The 24764-nt window shown below is 27.7% G+C and overlaps 2 protein-coding genes and 3 non-coding genes across 11 annotated transcripts; all 5 read right to left on the bottom strand.

Moving 5' to 3' along the window:
• Positions 1-8747: 8747 nt before the first annotated feature.
• Positions 8748-10979, bottom strand: LOC127240706 (uncharacterized). 2 transcript variants are annotated; one of them, XM_051259518.1, is made up of 2 exons: positions 9718-10979; positions 8748-9076 (listed from the first exon to the last, which is right to left on the bottom strand). In XM_051259518.1, the coding sequence occupies exon 1, from the start codon at positions 10730-10732 to the stop codon at positions 9719-9721; it is 1014 nt and encodes a 337-aa protein (XP_051115475.1). In that variant the 5' UTR covers positions 10733-10979; the 3' UTR covers positions 8748-9076; position 9718. The 2 variants fall into 2 exon arrangements, with proteins under 2 accessions (XP_051115475.1, XP_051115474.1); XM_051259517.1 differs by having other exon boundaries at positions 8748-9038.
• Positions 10980-15045: 4066 nt separating this feature from the next.
• Positions 15046-24401, bottom strand: LOC127240486 (uncharacterized). Of its 6 annotated transcripts, XM_051259194.1 has the most exons (15): positions 24263-24401; positions 24057-24122; positions 21468-21585; positions 19805-19865; positions 19682-19702; positions 19496-19596; positions 18695-18752; positions 18546-18604; positions 18323-18403; positions 18106-18176; positions 17836-17946; positions 17091-17173; positions 16764-16980; positions 16230-16313; positions 15046-15313 (listed from the first exon to the last, which is right to left on the bottom strand). In XM_051259194.1, the coding sequence occupies exons 4-15, from the start codon at positions 19833-19835 to the stop codon at positions 15256-15258; spliced, it is 975 nt and encodes a 324-aa protein (XP_051115151.1). In that variant the 5' UTR covers positions 19836-19865; positions 21468-21585; positions 24057-24122; positions 24263-24401; the 3' UTR covers positions 15046-15255. The 6 variants fall into 6 exon arrangements, with proteins under 6 accessions (XP_051115151.1, XP_051115152.1, XP_051115150.1 ...); XM_051259195.1 differs by lacking the exon at positions 24057-24122 and having other exon boundaries at positions 24263-24399; XM_051259193.1 differs by lacking the exons at positions 21468-21585; positions 24057-24122; positions 24263-24401 and adding an exon at positions 19969-20095.
• On the bottom strand, positions 23638-23725 carry LOC127240766 (small nucleolar RNA U54). Its single transcript, XR_007836359.1, has one exon. It is a non-coding gene; the product is annotated as a small nucleolar RNA U54 (small nucleolar RNA).
• LOC127240770 (small nucleolar RNA SNORD18) lies at positions 23816-23894 on the bottom strand. Its single transcript, XR_007836362.1, has one exon. It is a non-coding gene; the product is annotated as a small nucleolar RNA SNORD18 (small nucleolar RNA).
• On the bottom strand, positions 24016-24095 carry LOC127240773 (small nucleolar RNA Z199). Its single transcript, XR_007836365.1, has one exon. It is a non-coding gene; the product is annotated as a small nucleolar RNA Z199 (small nucleolar RNA).
• Positions 24402-24764: the final 363 nt, after the last annotated feature.

Raw genomic sequence — 24764 nt, 5'->3', positions numbered from 1 at the left:
ATTTATTTATATAAAATTTACATAATTATATTCATATTTATAGTCAAATATAAGTATTGAATGAATATAATGTTTTGTACAAACTTTAATTTAATATAATAAAATTTCACACAATAAATAATAAAAAAATATTTTAATATATTTTTACTTAAAATACAAGAAACTATTATAATTTAAACTCTAATTGAAGTTGTTATTCCAAATATTATTGTTATATTATTTATGATAAAATAATATATTATATTGAATATGAATTTTATAAAAAAATAAAACATATATTGAGAATAATATCGAAAAATATTTCTTGGACAAACAAACGGTCCTTTGTATTTTTCTTTAATATTTTTACGATGAAGATAATTATTAAAAGAACAATATTTTAGAAATTTATTTATTTTTCAAAATAAAAGAATGTGAAAATTAATAAACTATATTTAATTAAAACACAAGTGTGTTTGGCTCCTTATTTTTTTTACTTTGTTTTTAAATTTAAATAATAATTTGACTGTGATATTTGTGAATTAAAATAATAATATATTTTTATAAGTAATTATAAAAATTAAATAATATTTCATTTGTCTCAGCAAAGATGATATCTTTTGTTTGCGTGTGAGAATTTAAATAGTATAAATTAGTTATTTAAATATGAGATTAATTATTTAATGTTTAAAAAATTTTAAAATATATGTTTAAATATTTTTAATATTATATCTCAATAAAACATACTTCCTCCGAAGAAAATGTGTAAAAAAATTTGGCATTTTTACCCTTTAAATTTTTGTATAAAGTAATTATATGTGTAATAGTATGTTTTTAATTTAAATAAGAACTAAAAAATATTTTGGTTTAGTGTAAGATTAATTTTTCTAAAATTGGAAAATGATATTTTGAAATGGGATAAATAAAAATGATAAAAATGGTACTTTGAATTGTGACGGAAGGAGTATACAATATGGATATTATTCTGTAAATAATAAAATTTTATATAATATAAATAAAAAAAAATTATTTATTTATTTATCATTACTATAAATTAGTTTTATAAAAAATAAAGAATTTTAGAAGTAAATAAAAATAATTGATAATTAAAGAGATATAAAAATAAAAGGATTTTGAGTAGATCGTACTTGTAAGTGTGTTTGTTTGGGGAATTGGATTGGATTTACACTATTCATTCAATTTTTTCCCCCAAAAAATATCGAATCAAACACCTATTTTTAATTTTTTATATTATACTAAAAATCAATTTTACATTCAAAATATCACATCAACACCTATTTATATCACATCAAACAACCATTCAAATTCAAATTTTTTTATTTTTTTTTTGTTTGTTTCACATAATTTAATTTTTTTTTTTAAAAGTATGATTATACATTTAATTGTATTTTAAATTTTATTAATTTTAATACATTTTTTAATTATTTACTAATTATATTTTACTTAAATTATCGTATATACAATAGCGTTTGACAAAATATACAAAGGAAAGGAGTATATATTTTCCAAATCCCCATCTTAATTTATTGGAAATGGTCAATAAAGTAAATTTATATACTCTCTCCGTTCCGCTAGAAAGTATACATATTTTTATTTTGGGACGTCCAATTAAAAAGTAAATATTTCATTAAATACCTCACTTTTTTTCACAAATACCTTTATTTTACGTCACATCATTACTTTTACACAAAAAATAAGGGCAAAAATGTCATTTTACTACTTTTAACTACCCACTATAATTAAAATACTATTATTTCTTAAATACCGTGCTAAAAATAAATATTTACTTTGTGTGTGGACAGAGGGAGAGGGAGAAGTATTTTCATTGTGAAACGAGTAAAGTATTTGGTTGGTATTTTTTTTAGTTGGAATTGTGGTTTAAATAATTTTTTTTATAATATATATATATATATTATAAAAGTTTGTGTTTGTCTGGGTTTTAGTTTTTTGTTTAGATTTTTTAATAGTAAACAATTGAATTTGAATATTTGTTTAATGTGACAAAAATAGAGGTTGATGTGATATTTTGAATGTAAAATAAATTTGTATTATAATATAAAAAATAAAAAATAAAAATAATTGTTTGATGTGATATTTTTAAAAAAAAAATATAAATAATAAAAACCCATGATAAATCCTAAAAAAAAAAAAAACACACACACACAACCTAATTACACAGAAAAAAATAAAAATAAAAATCTCAAATGAAACAAACTATTAAAGTTAAACATTTCAGACCAATATTATTAGGAGATACGTCACTATTGCTACATGGTCTTAATTATGAACAACCTATTGTCTTAAATCTTTTCAAATTATTTTTGAAATTTTGAATTATTGTGAATATAGTAAAAGATAAAAAATAAAAAATATTAAATCTTGTTGGGATGCAAACCCAAGTTCCACATCGAAAATTGTAAAGAAAATTTTACACCTTATAAGTCTCAAATGAACTCTACTAGTACGAGGCCTTTTGAAGAATATCCAAAAACAAATATGTGCGGGCTCAGCCCAAAGCTGACATTTGGTCAGGAAGTAGGTCCCGAGTCCCTTTTTGATAGGGGTGGGCAGGGTCCTTGGTTTGGTTTGAGGAGAGGATGTTTTGGGTGACAAACCCCAAGTCCCAAAAATTGTGAAGAAAATTTCACACGGTATTATAAAATTTAATTTTTGTTAAAAATAATAAATTTTGATTAATAATACTCCAAAAAAACAGTGGTGAAAACATAATTTATTTGGAGGAAAGCATAATTCATACGTTGCTTACAAATAAGTCAAAGAGGTTTGAAATTAAATTGGAATTATTAATATAATTATTATTAGATCTAAATCTGTTATAAATTATTGAGATCTGCGTGACTTAATTAATTAATGAGATTGTGCCGCGATGCATGGCCGTAGCTGTCGTCTAACATAGGCATATCTGATTTGCACATATTATTATATTATTTGAAAGTTATAATTTTTTTTTAAAAAAAAAAACAATTAAATGGTGTAAATTTCAATAATTAATATAATTTGTAAAAAAATATTTATAATATTTTTAAAATTACTGTTAATTAATATTGATAAAAAAAATTAAAATATGGATTTATAATTATTGATTTTACCATTAGGTCAATCAAGTAAAATACAATGCTCACTGCACATATTAATTAACACATCTCAATTATTTACTATAAATGCAAATATGTAAAAATTGTAAATGAAAATATTATATAGACAGTATGATCATTTACTATAAATGTAAATATATAAAAATGTAAAAGTATCTATTTCTATAGACAACAAGATCATTTACAATTTTAAACACATTAAAATAACTCATATTCGACTTGACGGTGCGATACGATGTCAAAGTAAAATGATCTGTCATCGAGATTTGTACAAATTCAACCAATGCACAAATAAAATAAATTCAAGTGCACTATAAATTCAAAAAATCGATTTTACCAAATTATAAACTCTGACTTGCTTTTTCACCTCTGCATCGGAAATGAAGTTTTTTTCGACATCTCGGACAGAATTGGAGCTCTCGGTAGTGGGAGAGACTTCCGACGGCAGCAAAGGTTTTTGTGAAAAGACTCGACGCGATTACTTCGGTAGGGGCTTTGACGGCGAGGGACAACGTGAGAGGGGAAGAATTTGGAAAAATAATCCATCCACACGCCGGATGGTGACTTTTTTTAAGATTTTGTTTTGTTTTTTTAGTTTAAATTAATTTCAATACATAAATGAAAATTTGAGGTACATTAATCTGATATTTTTTTTTATAACGGGATAATTTTAGAGTACGTAATTGATAATATATATTTATATAAAAAAATGAGAGTATAAACAATATTTGTTATATTATATGGTAATTTCAAAGATAAAATAAGTACTAAAAAGTCAGGTAGAAATTAAAAAAAAAAAATGTAGTGTCTTGTCAAAGTAGAGAGAGACAGAATTTAAAAAAATATTACCTAAGAAATATTTAAATATGAGGATAAGTTGTGAAAATCCACAGGAATACAAAGGTAAAAATAAGAAGAATATATTGAACCTAAAAGAAGGGGTTTCACCGTTAAATTAGTCTCATTTTTTTTATATTTTTTTTTATTAAAAATAGTATTAGATAAAAATATAATTATTCATTCAAAATTGTATTATTTTTCATTTGCAATTTTGTACTCCAAAGATAATATAAAACTAGTATTAGATAATTATATAATTTTTTATTCAAAATTGTGTTATTTTTCATTTGCAATTTTGCACTACAAAGAAAAACAATTTCAAACGCCCAAGGAAGCTTAGGGAGGCAAAGAGAATGAAAAGGCAATAGTATACGTAGCAAAATGTAAATTAAAGAAGACATTTTTGGGGTGTGTTTGTTTGAAAGTTAAAATTTTGAATTGAGATTTAAACAGTAAATATTTTGAATTGAAATAATTGTATAATATGATATAAATATATATTTGATGTAATGTTTCAAATGTATTAATTTTTAGTATAATATAAAAAAATAAAAAAAAAATATTTCATTTGATATTTTTTAATAGAAAAAAATTAATAAATTGTAAAATTTTGGATAAAAATCCACCAAATGAACACACACTAAGTTTGTTTGGTTTTGATTCGAGTTCAAAATTTTAATTAAATAATATTTTATAAAAAAGAATTATTAAAAAAAATATAAATTAAATAATATTAATTTTGATTTAAAACTCAGATAAATCATACCCAATACTAAATCAATATAATAGTAATGGAGAGGATGCGAAATGCACCCCATCAACCACACACGACATAAACCCCACAACCTCATCCTCTTACTCATATTTTCCTAGGTAATGTTTTTTCCTACTATCTTTTTTTATTTTTTACTATTATTTAATATGTAAATATTTTTTTTATGTAAAATATTATATTTATATCTATTAACATTACACCCCAAAATCTATTTTTTATTATCTCAAAACAATAATTTATTTGAATGGTAACACTAACCCAGTTTCTGAATATATTTTTATAAAATATTATCTAAATAAAATCTAAAAGCTAATCACCAACCAAAGAAACCCTAAACATTTTGAAAACATGTTTAAACACCACTGCTTGCTTATCAATGAATTCATCCATCAACCACCATCTCTAATTAATTTTAAATATTCCCTCTGCCTCTAAATTACATATAGTTTCGGACATGCATTTATCAACCACGTTTCTGTGTTCGATAATAATAATAATAATAATAATAATAATAATAATAATACTCCCTCCGTCCCGTCCCATGTAATATGTGTCTATTATTGTAGACACGAAAATTTAGGTAAAATATACTTAGTAAGCAATTAAAAAATATATTAGTAAAAATAATTATTATTTAGTAAAAATAATTATAGATTAAGATTAAAATAGTTAGGAAATGATAAATTATGTGGGACAAGACGAAAATAAAAAATAGGGACAAATTATGTGGGACGGAAGAGTAATAATAATTCACTCACATAATACAACCATCCATCTTCTCTCCACATGCATTACAACAATTTCATTACATGTGCTTGAGAGCTCTCTTTATATATACACTTTTTTGAAACTTTAACATTCTTCATTAGTATTAAGTAGAACTATTAAACGAACCGAGTGGTTCATGAACTTAGCTCAATTCGGCTCAGTTAAAGCTCGTTCGCGAACATTAACGAGCCGAACAACATAAACAGGCTCGTTTGGTTAACGAACGAGCCCGAGCTTTATTCGTGAACATTCATTTAAATAATATATCTATTATAAATATTATAGATACATATAAAATTACATTTAATAAATAAATAAAATATTAATTTAAAATATATAAATAAAATAATTTTAAATTTTCTTTATAATTTGTATATAAATTTTAAAAAATAAGACAAACGAGCTCGAACGAGCTTAATCGAGCCAAACACGAACACGAGCTCAAATAACAAAAATTCTTAACAAGCCGAGCTCGAACACTACGAATAAGCTCGAAAGCTTAACGAACGAACACGAGCCTTGTTCGCGAACGTTAACGAACACTTAAAATTTGGCTCGGCTCGGATCGTTAAAGCTCTAGTATTAAGGTTTTGTTTTTTCACAATTTTAAATTCAAATCAACACAATTCATCTAGTACTATTTCCAATAAAAATACACTCTTTCTTCTCAACCACAACTAAATAAAAACATTAAATACCATATTTCTTTTCAAAAAATATCACATCAATACCTAACAGTAAATTCTTTGCAAAACCTTCTAAAAACTCAATTAAAAAAAAAAAAAAAAAAAGCCTAAATCACAACGGCAGGAATTGTATCATTTCATCTAGCGTCCATGCTAATTTGACTCAATCAGCATATATATATATATATATAATAAAAACATACAAATATATTTCTACATAGCACAATATATTTTGTCCTATAACAAAATATAAAATTGTAAATATGTTATATTGTATATCTTTATTTCATATGCCGACCCAATCAGCCTAAGATCTGCTGCATATTTATATATATGACAAAATCACTCCACACTTTGAGCCATCAGTTTCATCAGCTAAATAAACATAAAGTGAAATCTATCTGAATTTTCTGAAGCACAAGTGCATAGGCTAATCTATTTTTGACCAAGAAAATAATAACATTCACTTCTACAATCACCAGCTCACACACACATGAATTACATTACATATGGTGTGTATATACATACACACACACATATATATATATATATAGCATGATGGGCCTTGTGTTATACTGCAATCCAACAGGTAGGTTTGGCATAGACTATTTATGTATGTGTGTATATATATGGATAGACTCAGACATATCCAAGTCCTGTTACTGTCAAATTAACAATGCAATGGACCACACCACAAGAGCCTCTAATGGAATGAATAAGATGGTAACTAACCAAGCATAATAATAGAAATTAATATATAATTTAATTATTGCAATAGTTCAAACAGACCAGACCAGACCAGACCAGACATGAAGGAAACATCAACCTAAGTAAAGTAATAGCTATGGTATTATTAATTGTCTCAACCTCATCCATTAAAATCAAACTCAATACACATTCCCAAATAGCTTAAAATACAAGGATGTGTTTTGGGATTTGAAATATATATAAGTATTTCATGTGATGTTTAGATTGTAAAATAAGTAGTGGATGTAATTATTAAGGCAAGAAAAGTAATTTCATTGCAAATTGTGTACTGTGAAAATGGGGAAGTAAACACAAGAACACTAATTATTTCATACCACTATATGTTCAAAATAATGAAAATGTGTGTATTTTGGTAATTATTTCATACAATGCAATTAACGGTGAAACATTTTTCATCCTAAACAACAATATACATCCAATATCTAATTTTTCATTTGAAATATCACGTACAATATCTATTTTACATTTAAAATAAAACACCCACCGTACATTTACTTGTGTGTTCCCCCAACTTTTGTTATTTAATTTATCATTTTCTCACTAATCACATTTAACACTAATAATACATCAAATAACTATTTTCTCCTAAAAAAAAAACGAACACACACACACAAAAGACTTTTTATTCTTTTTTAATTTGGTTTCAGATTTTTTATTATTATTATGCGACTATCGAGATTACATATAAAAATATGACATTTCATTTTACAAAACATCAAATTCAAACTACTCTTCATGAAAATGAAAAAAAAAAAAAAAAAAAAAAAAGAAGGGAAAGAACATACAGGCCTTATTTATTTATTTATTTTCAGTCTCTTTACTATGCAATGCCACAAATTCCTATAAAAGCATATCAACATCCAACAACGTTTTCTGCAAAAATCTAAGAATTTAAAACACACACACTTCAAGCTTAGGTCCTTGTATTTTATTTGAAATATCTCGTGCAAAACATGGCTCAATTTGTTTGTAGAGTTTGGGTTTAAATAGTAAAATTTTGAATCGAAATAATTATTTGATTTGATATAAATAAGTATTAATGTAATATTTTGAATGTAAAAATAAATATTTTATATAATATAAAAAAAATAAAAGATAAATGTTTAATTTGATGTTTTGAAGAATTTTTTTTTTTTTTATGAATAATAAAAACCTACAAAGACAAAAACAAACCAACCAATAATACACACTAGCATTTATAAACATAAATTGGTAATTAATTTATTTTTTATAGCTATCAGACATGATTTAATATAATCAGTAATTATCATACTAATAGTTGTTGTTAATATTTATTATAAATGTTTTAAGGGTTTATATATGTATAAACTAATTGGGCCTAACTATAGATGGTTCAATTGATGCTCAAAGATTATAAGCCTTATCAATAACATTTGGGTATAAACTAAGAAATCTTATTTAGTGTCTTGCCCTATCTATGTGCAAGCTTGTCTAAGAATGATCTTACAACATAGGAGGCTAATTGTGTGCTGATAAAAAAAAATATATTGAGCATAATTCTGACAATACTTTAAATATTGACAGGCAACACATGAAACATAAAGTAGCATTACAAGATTTGTGTTAATATAATACAAAAGCAACATATAAACTAACAGTATATGATCATAAAACAAATAATGTGAGCACAATAACGGTCAACACAGATGATTTTTCATTTTTTTTTTTTTTTTCACAAAGACATGAAAAAAGGACTCTATATATATTCTTTTAATTTCAATTCTACAATTAAGTTCAACAACTATATCTAAAGATCCATCAAACAACAAGCAATAAATGGATGATCATAGTTTTTTTCTAACAAGAATGTAGTGTAATATATAATTCCAACACAAGCAACAAGAATTAGCCCAACCTCGGGATCCCTAGGCTAGCAGATGTTTAAATGATGGTACAATCATAGAAACTCCATATGCAAGTTCTTGAATGGAAGCAAAGCAGATGATCGTAACAGTAAATGAGTATGAGAAGTTAATACTTTCTAACCTGGGTGTGAGCTCTAAGCACCGAAGAAAGCAACACAGTATTCTCCAGCGTGAATTCTAGGAACGTGCCAAAACATTTCTGTTGGTAGATGAACAAGTGCACATGTAAAGCCACAACTGATTGCAGAAAAGCGGAGATTTCTGTGAATAAACTCATGACCAAGCAATTTGAGATCGAAAAATTTGTACAAAGTTGCAACTAATTAGCAAATGCTTCAACAAGCGAAAAATGAACCCGCGTATAGCTTAAAGAATAATGCTTTTCCTGTCCTAAATGCATGAGCAGAAACACTTATGTTCAGTATCTTGCCATTTTTAAAAATTAAAACAAAGAACGGAAAAATTTAAGTGTCTATGAAAATATTATACCTTATGAAGAAAGTTGTCAGGTGGAACTAATAGGCGAGATCTCTTACATGCAGTAATTAGATTAAAATCAATGTCGTTCGGTTAACTCCTTTACACAAACAAAATAGTAGATCTTTTGTGAAATGAAAATTGCGTAACATCAACAAAGAATGGACAAATTATCACTCCAAACTACATGTTAAAAATTTAACCATCCAAATGCCAAATCCAAATTGTCAGTAAAACAATGTAGAAGGCTCACAGAAAAGGTAATTCTAGCAAACTCAAATCAACTCTAAAATGTTTTTGTTCTCCTACTTGAAAAAAATTAAATCTAAATCATACACGACTTCATATATAGTAAAAGCATATGCCAAGCTCCCAAGAACATGTTCATCCCTCTAGTTTACCTCAAGGATGAGAACCATGTCCATTAACAGTAGAATTCGGAGCTGCGACAGCAGGTTTATGCTGCATTTCCCCACTTCCCGACTCCTTAATCTCACCTCTTTCATCCTCATCATCACTATCCAAAGTGAACTGAGAACGGCCGTCCTGCAACATCTCTATCCCGTCTCCATTTCCAACTCCAAGTGGCCTATATCGCATAGACTCTTTGTTGATTCCATTCTTCTTACATAATAGAGAGTACAAACCAACGGCCACCGTAACAAGAAGAGCCATATGACAATTGAACTGCAAAGTAGCAATAGCTCGGCCACGGTGATAATCCATGTGCCCCTTGCACTTGACAGTGTAATTGCCCCTGCTTCTTTGATGCAAATCACAACCATTCGCCATTAAATTGGAGTAAAAGGAAAACCCCATCTGCAAAGTCCACATCCCCTGTAACACCAACCCAATGCCACGGCCTAATCTAGGGTAATTTGATTTGGGGCTTTTCAATTCAAGCAGAGTTGAGAAGAGACAAATGGCGATTGGCACTAGAAGAAGATCGTAATAACGATTCTCAACGCCAGACGAGTCCTTATTCTGCTTGTAAAACAACAGAAACTCCTCTCCAAAAGCAAAAACATATATCACATTTAGTATATACGCCGGCGATCGAAATGCGCCTTTACTGTTCACGAAAATGCCTAAACCAGAATAGAGGAGAAACAGCAAAGCAGCTGCGATTACCTCCAACTGTAAAGCGATGCCGATTTGATCTCTCGAGCCAGCCGCGTCGGATATCGAAACCAAACAGTTGGCAATGAAAGCGACGGCGAGACCGGAGATCGAGAGAAACGTCACCGTTGATGGAAACGACGACGGCGAAGGCCTTTCGACGTGTTCGGAAGCGAACGCCGGCAAATCCGGCGATGATTGAGCTTCACTGCTCGAATCGAAGGCGGAGGTCAGCGATTCCCACGCTCCGATCAGAATTAGGGCACCGCCGGCCACGGTGTAGGCGAACAATCCCATTGTTGACCACTGCGAACGACGCGTCGAGACCAATCTCGACGGATGACGATCAGGAACAAAAAAATTGGGAGTGGATTCGGATTCTTATGTATATATATTAGTCCGCGTCAACGGGGCGCTGGATTCATACCCGGCGGCTCACGGCTGCCCTACCGCCATGTCCGACTCCTCCGCCGCCTATTACACTTGCTTCGATTATTATCACGACACCAACCAACTGGTATTGTACGTAATTGAATTATGTCCCAAAAAATAAAAGAAATTTTGAACTATACGTTGAATTCAATTGTATTCGATATTGACCCAATGTGTTTTCTCTTTTAACAACACGTGTTATATCTCTCATTGGCCATTACCCAACTATTTATTTTTTTTTTTTTTTTTTTTTTTTATTTTTGCCACCGTCCCATGTAATGTGATTTTATTAAGAAATTTATTAGTAAAAATAATTATAAATTAAAATAAGTAAATAGTTTAAATAAAATTAAAAAAATTTTAAAATTTAAAATTTAAAATGCGATTAAAATGCATAATTATATTTCAAAAATAGAAAGAACAAATTATACAGGACGAATGAAAATAGAAAATATGGACAAATTATGTGGAACGGAGGGAGAGAGTATTTTACAGGGTAGTACATGTAAACTTTCTTAACCTGTAAATTAGGTCTGACAAAATTTATTTGTTTAGTATTTTGATTTAAATAATTGTTTTCATGTTAGATAAAGAAATTGTATCATGTAAAAATAATACTCCCTCCGTTTCAAAACTATAGTTTGGATTGTATTTGACACGGAATTTAAAAAATATTGATATTACATTGATAGTTGATAAAAAGTACGGGTAAAAGACTTTTTATCCTTGTGAGTATGTTAGTGTAAAAAGTAGCGACAATTGTATAATAATGAAAAAGTAAGGATAGTTTTACAGTGATATGATTATTTAGGGAAATGAAAATTTTGTTTTGGAGACGGAAAAAAATAGTAAACAGCACTATTGTACAGGAACGGAGGGAATAGTATTTTATATTAAATATAGATTTTTATTAAAAGTTAAAATATATATTAAAAATCCTATAGAAAAAAAATATTAGGCAAAACAAACTCTACATATTTTTTTTATAATCTCATTATTTTAGTACATTAGGACGCTATATAATTAAAATTCCGACAAAATTATTATTTAACCTTTGCTATTATTATATTTTATTTAATAAAATATTTAAATTGGTTTTTTTTTTTCTTTTTAAACATTTAAAATCATTTTATATAAATAAATTAGGATAAATGCTATGTGAATTTTTAGTTCAGCTAAATTAATACTATTGATTACTAAATTAGTAATTTAACTAAAATGATTAAATTTAAAATTAGAGATGGGATATGAGAATTTGCAAATCAACATGGATCTCATAAAAAAAAATTTATTCCTTACATGTCTTTAAAAATTTATTATGCATTTTACACAAATAAATATATTTTAATTATTTATTAATTATATTAGAATATTTTATTATATTATTATTTTACTTTTATAAATTTAAAATAATTAATTTTTATATAAAAATTATTTTAATTGTAAAATATATAAATTTATTAAAATCAACGTAAAATAGAAAATATAAATATTAATAATTTATTTTCATATTAAAATTACATTATATAAATTTTATATTAAAAATAAATTAAATTTATTGAAAATTATAAATATAATGAACTAATTGATAACTAATATAATAAATATATATACGAAAAATTTATTATTTTATATTTTACATCATTTTCAATAGAAAAAACTATTTATATATTTCAATAAAAATATATTATTTTTTAAATCTAACTATAATAAAAATAAATATTTTTATAACACTTTTACAATTTTCAATAACTAATAACAAAACAATGTCAAATATTTTAAACTCAAAAGAACTCAATTGAATATATTAGAAAAATAATAAAATAGAAATGTCCTTAATTGTCATTTTACGTATAAACAACTAATATCAACAAGTTGTTTTACCAAACATTTTAATACAAACAGCTAATCGAATCAGCTAGTCAAACAAGCTAATTGAATCAGCTAATAGCTATGAGTTAATTGAATCAGCTAACAGAATTGTCAAACACGCCCATAATCTATTTGTTTATATTGTTAGTTATTATTTTGATTGATGTTTACAAATTGTCTGGACATGGACAATAGAAGGAGATTGGGTTTTCAAAATTTAAACCCAAGGCCCACTTGATTTTTAATTCAAGAATCGTTGTGTTGCCGTGCATGTGCCAGTGTGTTTAGCACATTGATAATTTCTATTGAAATTTTTTTTTATTAGTTATAACAAAATTTGTATTGGAACAAACGTGAAGGTTATAATTGGATAAAATTATTCTAGTTGTTTGGATGGAAAATATGAATGATTACTGAAAATTTGCAACAGTGATGATAGAAGAGATAGGTTTGAAGTTTAGTATGAGTTAAAAAAATAGGGGTGTTGATTTCTTGACGAGGGCAGCTCGAATTGTATCCGTATATCTTCATGTTTTAATGTTTACGATTTTGGGTTGGAATCCCCATATGTAGGCTGGTGTAGCCGAATTGGATTAACAATTATTTTGTACTTTTTGTTCTTGTCATCACCCGTATGTTCATTCCCAAATCGATCGTCCAACAAATAACGAGTTTGTGTCAAGTGAATTTGTAGGCTGCTCCCATTCGGGTGCGCTTTGAATAAAATTCTGGCTGAACTTAGACGAAACATATATGACAAACAAGATCTCGAGACGTCGGGATTTAAACTCATGATCTCACGATCACAAGTCCATCTCCATAGCACCGATCATCTCTTGTGGGGCCAACAATTTAGTTTCTAATTTTCAATCAATAATAGTATAAAAGCTAAGAATAATATAAAATATTTTTTAAAAATTTAATTTTTAATTTTAGAGATAAAATTAAATATATTTAATAAATAATAATAAAAAGTACTATATCAAATTATGAATTTGTTTGCTCACATGTTTTTTCAACCAAATTCTCAATATATATTTTATTCTTTCGTAAAAATCAATATTAAATATTATTTTTTATATTAGTGAAACAACTTGATGTACTTTACATTAAAAAAAAAAGAAAAAAAAATTCAAATCAAAACACTAAATAAATAAACCCTTATGCTATGACAATACGACAATTAAATTGTAATTATATTTTTATATATTATATTGCCATAATTTATTTTTTTATTTTTATTTTAAAAAAAACATGTATAAAACAAATTATAGTAGAGTATTACTATAATTTATAATAAGATTAATAAGGTATTTTGGATAACAAAAAATAAAAATATCATATAATCAAACTAAGTAAACATAATAATTTTATCTAATATTTAATAGTCCCAAATAAGGTGCAACATTTACTTTTGGCACGGGTTTTTAGGTGGGTAGTATTAAGTAAGATAATTTAAAAATTAAGTGATGTAATGAAAAGAAAAATATATATTTTATTTTTTTATTTGAATAATGTGAGGAGATAAAGTGTGGGATAGGAATTAAGCATGATTATTTATTTCTATTGCAGGATATTTGAGACATACCAAAAAAAGAAATATTGCAGGGTGTTTGGAAAGGTGGAAATATTATATTAATTAGTCAAATAATTTTTAAATTTAAATTCAATCATTCAGTAAAACACATAATATGTTGATTCCAAAAACTTATATGAAAATTTTCCTAATAAATTAACTAACCCATAGTAACAGCAAAGAAAAATTTTTGTATATGATTATACTAACAATATTTTCTTTTTTAATATAAAAAAAAATGGAAAAAGACAATGTTTAATAAGTACAAGTTAACTGATGCTCCCCCTTCTTCCCTCCTCCGCCCCTATTTTCTTCTTTTTCACCATTTTGGGTTTTAGGTATTTGGATTTCATTTTTTAAATTAAAATGGAGTGATGGTGTTTAGATTAATTTTGAGAACGCAGTGAAGATGTGTTGATATAAATAGTAAACCTTTGTATGATATATTTGATTAAAGTTAAACTAAAAATATCCGCTACAAGTGTTCTAAAAGTTATGCTCGGTAAAATATAATTTACACGTAGATTATGTAATTATTATACACATCATGTATACGAGTCAACTATTCATACACACAAAAAAATAAAAAGTCGTCCAGTAAAGGATAACCTGGTGGTGTGGTTGGACTCATGACCGTGACGTCATGGGTTAAAAACTCCGATACCAGTTCGACTAGTGTAACTTGTCCGTCCGGCCTAATTTGCCGGGCAGATAAGTATCAAATCAAAAATTAAATTTATTTTTTATTTTTATTATTATATTAAAAATCAATTTTATATTGGATGGTAATAAAACAGAACACTGCACGAAGTGCAGGGATCATAATCCAACAAAATGGAAGAAGACACCACACTCCTAAATAATAATAATAATAATAATAATAATATGTGAATGATTATCAGAAATTTGAATTCCACTCACCTTGTATTATGGTGTTTATTCATGCACCATCAAGAAGTGCATCTGCTGCTGAGTCCAGATCTTGTGGGAAAAAAACCCTGCATATAATAAGAACGGGTGTGGTTGTTTTGTGAGATAATTTGAAGATATATTTTTATGCTATGTATAAAAAATTGTGTAGAAAATATAAAAAAATAATAAATATGGGTGATGTGTTAATGTTTTTTGGAAAAATAAGTAGGAAAAAAACATCAAAGTGAACAAACCCGGTGTATTCTTGTATTGTTGACATGTTTTTTTTTTTTTCTTTTCTTTGCATTCAATCCAAAGATGGGAAATGAAGCATATAACATTATGTGTAATACAACGCAAACGAAGTCATTCTCATGGAAATGGCGACTGTTCCCGTACTGATAGCTATTAGTCAATACGGTGCTGATAACACATGAAATATAACCCAACAGCCCATGAAATAAAAATATTATATATATATATATGAACCGACAGCATAAGACAATAATACATATAACACATATTATAATTAAACTAGGCACATAAGATATACTACTTCCGTCCGGCTCTAAGGGTTCCATTTACTTTTTGTGTGTTGATCTTTGAATATTAATTATTATATCAAAATGTAGTATAAATTAACAAAAAAAAAAATTTTAAAAATACTTCCATTAGTGTCTTATAATATTAATAAAAGGACATTTGTACAAAAAAAAATTATACAAATATAAGGATATTTTTAATGTTAAGTACAATGACGCAAAATGTAAATATAACCCTTAGAGACGGGCGGAGGGAGCATAAAAATAGCACACTTTCAAAATAGCATACATTATTATTATTATAAGAATCTAACACAAGCTCATTTTGTTTTCATTCAAGCCATATATTTTATGTACTACCAGCACAATGTTCACTAATTTAAATCAACCAAGCCGCATGGAAATATTCGAGACTTATTAACCACCTTGAATGTGAAAATCTAGAAATGAAAATACATACCTGCAGGTATTGTGGTACAATGTTTTGCCGAGCTGGTCGATGTCTGCAATGCCTTTACAGCCAGCCACCACCTCCAAAACTTGCCTGTAAATCGCATTCTAATCCATTACTTTCATTTAGGTATGCACAAGCATTTCAAATCTACGAAGCCAATTTTAAATTATGAGTTGTTCAAATTTTAATGTAGTGCAAATCCATCTATTTTAATTTCATTCTCAAATCCAAATTCATCCAAAAAAAAAAAACATCCCTAAATGCATTTGTCAAATATGAGGCTCATAGGGTACTTAAATGGGTGTTTCATTTGCATTTTTAATTTACAACACATATAGTATTTAAAGAGTATGAAATTCAGATATAAGCACCAAATCATATATAAGTTGTCAACATATCGGGTTCAAGACAAAATGCCTAAGCATTAAAAATAATTAGAGAAAATTCAAGCCTTTGTGACATGCATCTTCGTTTATAGCATCATTAGACTATGAGTTCCATGACGTGGATTTATATGCAGTTTGGAAGTATCATACTTACCATACTAAGCACGGTTCATTGCGACCTTTGACAATGCATAACGGGTCATATTTCTCCTTCTTCTTCGAAGGCCAGGAAGACTTAACAAAATTGATTCCGGCATGTGTGTTCTTGATTTCACAATATGGGGAATCAGTTTCAATCATCATTCGCTCAACTGGAATTCCCTTCACGACATCAACATTCTCAGCTGTCTTTAAAGAACATCCGTTGACACCTAGCATTGATTAAAAGCGGAAAACTTCAGAAAGATAATATATATACGTATGCATTATATGTAAAGCCAGGGCAGATAAAAATGAAAACAAAAAATCACTATAGCTTTACCTATGTATAGATTAATGAAAGAAAGAAGGCGATCACGATCTTGGGAACTACCAGTGAAAGAGTGAGCAACTCCGGAACAGAACCTAGAAAGTAGAGAAAAAGGGAAAAGCTAAACTGGAAAAGGCTGCAGATAAGGAAATCAACATGAAAAAAACAAAATAATAATATTATTACAATTATATGGGACTCTAATTATGTAAAGCAGACACATAGATTGTCAGTTGTCATAGAATTTTCATTTACACCTCAAAATACGAATACAGGAATGTATGGCATTTTCAAATTAGTTATATGAAACCATCATCACTAAACTTCTGTGTAACACTCTCATACCATAACATAACATCTATTAGCTGTGGCATAGTTGTTGTGTGAGAGGCAATAACAATCACAACAATGTCTAATAAGCCAATAGCTACTCTCTCTCTCTTTCTCTCTCTCTCTATATATATATACTCTCTGTTCGCACGGAGACTAAAAAATAATAATATTTTAACATTAAAATTGGGGTATTTAGGAAATTTATTAAAGGATTGATAAAAAGAAAATTAGTGGGGTTATGGGGTAAGTAAAAAAAGTAGCCGCAATTTACTTATTATTTGTTAAAGTGAGGTAATAAATTGTGGATGGATAAAATTGTTTACTATAAATGAATTGTGTATAAATTTAACGTACATTCAGAAAAAGAATAGTGACATAATTTTTGTGGACGGAGGGAGTATTATTAAAAGTTCATAAATCATACCGATGTTTATTTTGTTCGAGAATACTGCAGAAATCCTCTGCTGCTGCTCGCATATGAAGAAACATTGGCAATTTCATAGCATGTGCCAACTCAAATTGCTTTTCAAAGTACCTATGTTTAAAAAGCAGCGTGTATTAAGAAGAATAGATGTGTAGGTGAACTACATGAAAAAAAAAAAAAAAGGCAATTTCCTTCTGTTTTTCCCTTCCAGAAAAAAAAAAAAAAAGTAAAACATCCACTAAAGAAAAGAGGGTTTTAAGCTCCACATACTTCTTTTGAATTTCAACCGGACAAAAATGAAGCCTGTCATAATCCAAACCACATTCTCCAATTGCTACCACCTTGCTTGAAATGATGTAAGTATCAAACGAAAGCAAATAATCATAATAAGAAGTTTAACAGCTTAAGTTAAAAGATTTTGTTTCAAAGTGAGGATCCTGAATCAGGGTGACAAGTTGAGCATTGTAGCTAAGAATATAAAACATACTTTGCCTTTCTCAACCCCGGCTTTAGCCAGAGACAAAAGAGCCTCATAATGTTTCTCTGGATCACCACTGTCATCAAATTCCTGATAGATAACACAAAATCTTAGAAGTAAATATAAAAATAAGTAAATATAGAAACAAAAGTATGTTTTCTTGAATAAAACAAATTAAGAATAAAACAAATTATGTTTTCTTGAATAAAACAAATTAAGAATAAATTCTCACTTTACATCTTGTTGGATGCACACCAACTGTGCAAAAAAGTCTTTCTGCCATAACAAACGCTGCAACACTATTAGTAAGTCTAGTGGAAGACCATGGTGAAACCACAAAATATTTAGATTTATACTACAAAGTAGAACAAATAAAATGACCATCAGTTTCAGCAATAGCTAGAGCTTCCTTTGATTCCTCCAAAGAGCCCCCAGTAACCTGGAATGAATTAAATATTATGGGAATCACGCACTTCATAACTCTGACACTAAAACATGCCACTATTTCTATCATCAATTCCAATTTTCAAAAGAATATCGACTATAGTCAAAGCCATGCTTCAAAATTTTTAATTTTTTACTAATGGGCTCCAAGTTGACAGAAACATCAACCAACAAACCTTCAAACAAATCAAAATGAAAAGGCATAAATCTTGTAGATATCAGATATTATCATTTGAAATCAGATCCTTTATCTGAACTGCAAATGCGGAGTTCAGAATTGAGATGGTATTAGATATAAGTATCCTTCTACTCAGCTTGAAATGTTTCTTTTGTGCCGCATAAGGTTTCTAACAGCAACATTGACTTCAGCATCTAGATATAAATTAAAACCCATCAAGATCTTAGTTAAAGCCGGGTTTGTTTATTGTATTTTCAAACCATTTCCACACCATTAAACCTATCATTTTTCCTAAACAGCAAATGGCATCCAAAATTATTTTTCTTTCAATACATTACATCCATAAGACTGAGTTCAAAGCCATCAAAATTCAACACACCAAAACAAAACCAAAAGAGAAAAAGTAAACACAGGTCAACATTTTCAATTTTCAGAATCAACCTAGGACACAAACAAAAATCAAAGCCATTCAACTACAGAGCAATAAATTATACAAACAACACCACCTCAACGGAAAGAAAATACAAGTATGAAAAAAGGTTTTATGCTAAAGAATTTACAATAATCCGATCTACGCCGGCATTCCAAGCCCTACTCAGCACTGTAGCAATATCTGCCACGTGATATTGCTTCCCATTGTACAGTCCTCTGAACATACCATCTGCACATTTCGAAAGATTATAGAACATTGACACAAAAAATTGTAATGCTTAACTTCAATATACTTGGTGAATAGTAAATCACACCTGTGAAATTGACGGCTATGTCTGCAATAGGAAAACAGCATAAAAAGCAATGTATAAGAAAAATAATCAGGCGCATAGCAGAGTAACGAACAACCACCATTCAATTGAGAAATTACAACATACCTATCAGTCGTATAGCGCCGCTGGTTCCCATAGCCGATGTATCTTCCGCTGAATCAATGTTCTGCTTCATAAAAAGAATGGAATCACCGACAAATTGACTTGTATAACAAATTGTTGAGAGAGAACATAGAATAATTCATTTATATAGGAAAAAAAACACGAACAAAGGATTGGCTCGGAGGGTTCTACTTCAGTTCGTCCTCGCCAGCCCGAAAGGCGTTTCGAGAAGAACAGCAATCTACGACTCAACTACAGGAATATGCCTTACCTCCGGGTGGGATAGAAATATTATAAATACGGGTGCGTTTGTCAGTGGGAGGGGATTTTGATTTGGGATTTGAATAGTAAAAATTTTAAATTTGAATAGTTGTATGTTATGATATAAATATAGGTGTTAATGTGATATTTTGAATGTAAAATTGATTTTTAATATAATACTTCCTGTATCCATTTTTCTTTTTTAGTATCTATTTTTTTTTAATAACTTTATTATCTATCTAACATTACAAATACTTTTATATCACCTATACTAACAAGATTATTTTAGTAATTTTTATTTTATTCATACTATATTTCAATATAATATTAATATTTTTAAAACTATGCGAAAAAACAGATGAATACTTCTTTTTTGGAGGGAGGGAGTATAAAAAATAAAAAATAGGTATTTGATATTTTTGAAAGAAAAAAATGAAATGAATAGTGTATTTAAAATTCAATCTCCAAACAAACACACCCTAAGAATGTGTTTTTTTATTTTGGTTTCGGGATGAATGACTTTAAGTTTGGTTTGGATTTGAATTTTTTTTTAAGTTTTGAGAATTCATATTTATCTGTAGTAGATTTTGTTAGAATTTGGGAAGTTTTATTAAATAGTATTTTGATAAGTGATGATTGGCTTAATGAAATTTTTAGTTTAATTAAAAATAATTTATACTTCTTCAATCGTCCAAATCTATTCTTATTTTTCTTTTTTTGATTGTCATCCAAATTTATTGTAAAAAAGTACTATTTTTTTTTTATCAAAAAAAAGTAAAATTCCTATTTTTATATATTTTTCTTAAAATTCGTGTCTAATCAAATGAGCACACAATTGAATTTTGAATGAGTATTAAATATAAAAAATAATGGAATATATATGAAGAATGAATTTATTCTCCTTTATTATACTTCTAAACCTTATTGGAAGAACAAATGTGTGTATAGCTATGCATGAGTCGGTGGTTGTTCGGAAATAACACTAAATACACCGAACAGAGAAATGCAGCCACATTTGCATGGCCGTACAGGTCAGTCGTCAGTTACCAACTGGTCCTAAAAAAGTAAACAGAAAAATGCACATAATTGTGTACAGCGGTGGTAGATTGTTATTTATTGTGTGCTTCACGTAATACCAAAAACAGCATAATATAATCAATCAAGCACAGCCGTACTCGTTCCGTATAAAATGGTTGCTTCCCATAGAAATTGAGGCAAAAAAAACAGACCTAAATGCGCAGTCATGCACAATTATCCATATTCTTTTGGCTCCTATATGAAACCCTTAGTGATGAATGAAGGCAACGCCAGATTGATGTGTACAGATCTATCGAAAATTGCACGAATTTACGAAATTAACTAACCAATTAAATCTCAAATTGAAATGTATTTCCGTTTTCCTTACCTCTTTGCGCTCAACCGCCGGAAATCCTATCCCCGTGAACGTATGTCCCCTGAACTTCTTCACGGCAATCCTCTGCTTCACTCGCCGACAAAACCGCTAAAGTCCAACGATCCTTGCTCTAGGATGAATGGGAGTGAAGAAAACTTTTAAAAATTATTAAATATAAGTTAAATTTTTTTTAAATAAATTATAAAATACAAATAATTTAATACTCCTATTATATTATAATTTTATTTTTAATTAATATATTTTCTTTAAATTAAAAGTTAAAAATATATGTTCTATACTTTTATATAAAATATTTAAATATAATTAAAAAAAATTATATATAATATAAAAAATTACAATTATATTAACAATATCCTTTTAAATAATTTTAACAATTTAAAAATACTTTCAATTTTATTATATTTAAAACAAAAATTATTTTTATAATGATTGATGCAAATATAAAGCTTTTGACTTCTGTTTTTAACTTTTGCTTATTTTTTAAGTTAATTCAAACAAACCTTAAGAATATTTTGATACTAATATATAATTACTTCTATTAAAAAATAAAACTTTTTTTTTTATATAATTATTTCGTATTTAATCCTTCAATGAATATATATTAGTGCACAAAATATTATATTTAATAATTCTTTTATTGTAAAAATGTTAAAATAAAAAAGACAAACAAACAAGCATGCATTAAATATAAATCTGTTTAATTTTAATGTCAAATTAATCAATTTATTTAATTTTTGATAAAAATATTTTTTATATAAAATATTCATATTAAAATTGGATTTGGATAGTTGATGGTAATAAATATAATAATATAAATATGTATTAACTTGTATAATTTGATTATAAATTTATTTTATATTTACACATATTTATAAATTTTGATTTATTTGAATTATAAAAAATTAAAAACTAAAAAAAAAAATGTAACAGCCAGGCCCTGTTCCACCAAAACATGCATTTGGGCACAAACACTGTGCAAAATGCAGTGTTTCTGCCCATTCTGCCCAAACTTGGGCTGCACACCCTAAAGTTCATACGACATATATATATATATATACACGCCTTCCGTCTCATTGAAAAATTATCATATTTTATTTTCTTTCATCTCAAATAAAATTATTATTTTCTAATTTAATAATAGTACTACCTACCTAATATAATAAATATCCTTTCAACTTACAATATATTACACAAATGCCATTATTTTTATATTGCATCATACTAATAGATGTAATTTTGTTTTTTTATATTGCAATTCAATATAATACTAATATTTAAAAATCTATATAAAAAAAACAAATAACGGAAAGAGTATATATACACAAAGGGTTTATTTAAATAGAGGTTTTTAAAAATCTTTTAAACTTTAAAAGTTTGAAAAGAAAATAAAAAATTAGCTTCTAATTTGTTGTTTGATAAAAAGAAAAAAAAAATGTATTAGATGTAAAAATTTTCGAAAAAAATAAAATGTGAAAATGTGTAAAAATTGATCTGGTAAACAAAGCCCAAATCATTACTTAATAGAAATTAGAGCCAACAATGAATTGAATTAAACTCTTAACTCAACTCATTTATTATCGTATCAAATTTGTATTGACCCGTTTATTATCGTATCAAGTTCAGATTAACTTGTATTGACCCATATATATAATTAGTCAATTTTTTTTATTCAAATCAAATAACTTTTTGTTAAGTTGTCATTAGTTTTTATCTAACTGATTTGAACATAAACTAGATTAAAACATTTAAAATAGAATTTAATTTAACTTAATTTATGAGAAAATTAATAAATTATTATTATTTTGTGTATATAATAAATATATTAATCAATATTAATATATTATAATCGGATTGTCGTATCGTGTTCAAATTGAGAGCTATTTATAAACCCTAACCCGACCAATTTATTGTCGTGTCAAGTTCATGTCAATCCATATATATATATATATAATCAGATTAAAATCTTTGACTCAAATTCAATTATACGGTGTCAGGTCTTGTCGGCTCTGATATAAATCATGAACATGTAAAAGTGTTGGTGTTAGTATTGATTGTGTTATATCAATATTTATTTGACCAAATTATCACACATGAACATAATACCCCAAAAAAACACCCAATTCGCAACCATCGATCGTTTGAAAAATAAATAAAGTGCAGCGGTTCTCATATGCATATAATTCTTTTCACTCACAACAAACTTCAGCATAGCGTATATCACCTAATAAAAGGTAGATCATCATCGAACCGCCACAGATCATCTCTGTCGTAAAATCATTTTTTCAAAACTCCGCTGATGAAGAGTAAAAAGCAATTCTAACAATATATTATGGTGTATGGAGATCAGATATTGGTAGCAGTTTCTCAGTCACGATTGATTCAGAAACACGGACCAAATAGTTTTTCGCATCATATCTCCAAAACACACAAGTTCAAATACCGTAAAGCATAATTCTCTAGAAACACAAGGGAACAGCAGGAAGAACAAAAGAACAAACGCCAAAGAAACAGATGAATTTTGACAGAGATTAGAAATTGAAATTATCAGAGACTTAAATACAACGAATCATGGAAAATTACCGATCATATTGTTGCAGTAATTGTCTCATCCCCTAATTTCGAATCTCGCCAATTTACACGCAAAATCTTCGAAGAAAGCCAAGGAAAAATTAAAAAAGAAAAAAAACGATCTAAAATATCAATCAAACAACATTGAAGAAAGAGACACGAATCAAAATCATCAGAGACTTGAACACAACGAAACAAATCATGTAAAAAAAAATTACCAATTATATCGTTGCAGTGTTTCTTTTCTCATCGCCCGATCTCATTCCCGCAAAAGACGAAAAACTAAAAAAATACATCAAATCATAAGAGCTCAGTACCTGAGAGGGACGAAGAGAGCAGCAACCTATCAACCAGGCGGAGTCCTATCCATTTTATAGGGAGGAGGAAATGTGGGTAGGGTTTTACAATTGAGAAACCCTAATTCGTAATGGGCCCAAAAGCCCATACAATAGTGGGCCAATTTTTAGTGGCCCATTAAATTGTCTCGTTAAATGCGCTCGTAAAGTAAACGGATGTCAGGAAATCAGCATAGCCATTTATGTATCTCATTATCCGTACTGTACACTTCTTCTATTCTATTGACAATTCCTAACCTATTTTATTTATTTTTTTTTATTTTATTTCTACTCCAAATTTTCAAACCTATTTTTATCTACACTTTTAATGTTTAATAAATAAATAAATAAATAAAATTCTACAGAAAAGAAATAAATATGTGTA

This window comes from Andrographis paniculata, unplaced genomic scaffold (assembly GCF_009805555.1).
Source record: "Andrographis paniculata isolate CXL003 unplaced genomic scaffold, ASM980555v1 Contig79END, whole genome shotgun sequence".
In the NCBI taxonomy this organism is placed as follows: domain Eukaryota; kingdom Viridiplantae; phylum Streptophyta; class Magnoliopsida; order Lamiales; family Acanthaceae; genus Andrographis; species Andrographis paniculata.
This window is presented reverse-complemented; position numbering and strand designations above follow the sequence as displayed.

Bases quoted from the DNA above. Each gene is read 5' to 3' on its own strand.
- LOC127240706 (XM_051259518.1), bottom strand. From the start codon at position 10,732: ATGGGATTGTTCGCCTACACCGTGGCCGGCGGTGCCCTAATTCTGATC.
- LOC127240486 (XM_051259194.1), bottom strand. From the start codon at position 19,835: ATGGGAACCAGCGGCGCTATACGACTGATAG. The intron at 17,947-18,105 runs GTATGTGGAGCT...TTTTAAACATAG, and splicing joins CCGGTTGAAATTCAAAAGAA to GTACTTTGAAAAGCAATTTG. The intron at 17,174-17,835 runs GTATGATTTATG...TCTACTTTCTAG, and splicing joins CTCGAACAAAATAAACATCG to GTTCTGTTCCGGAGTTGCTC.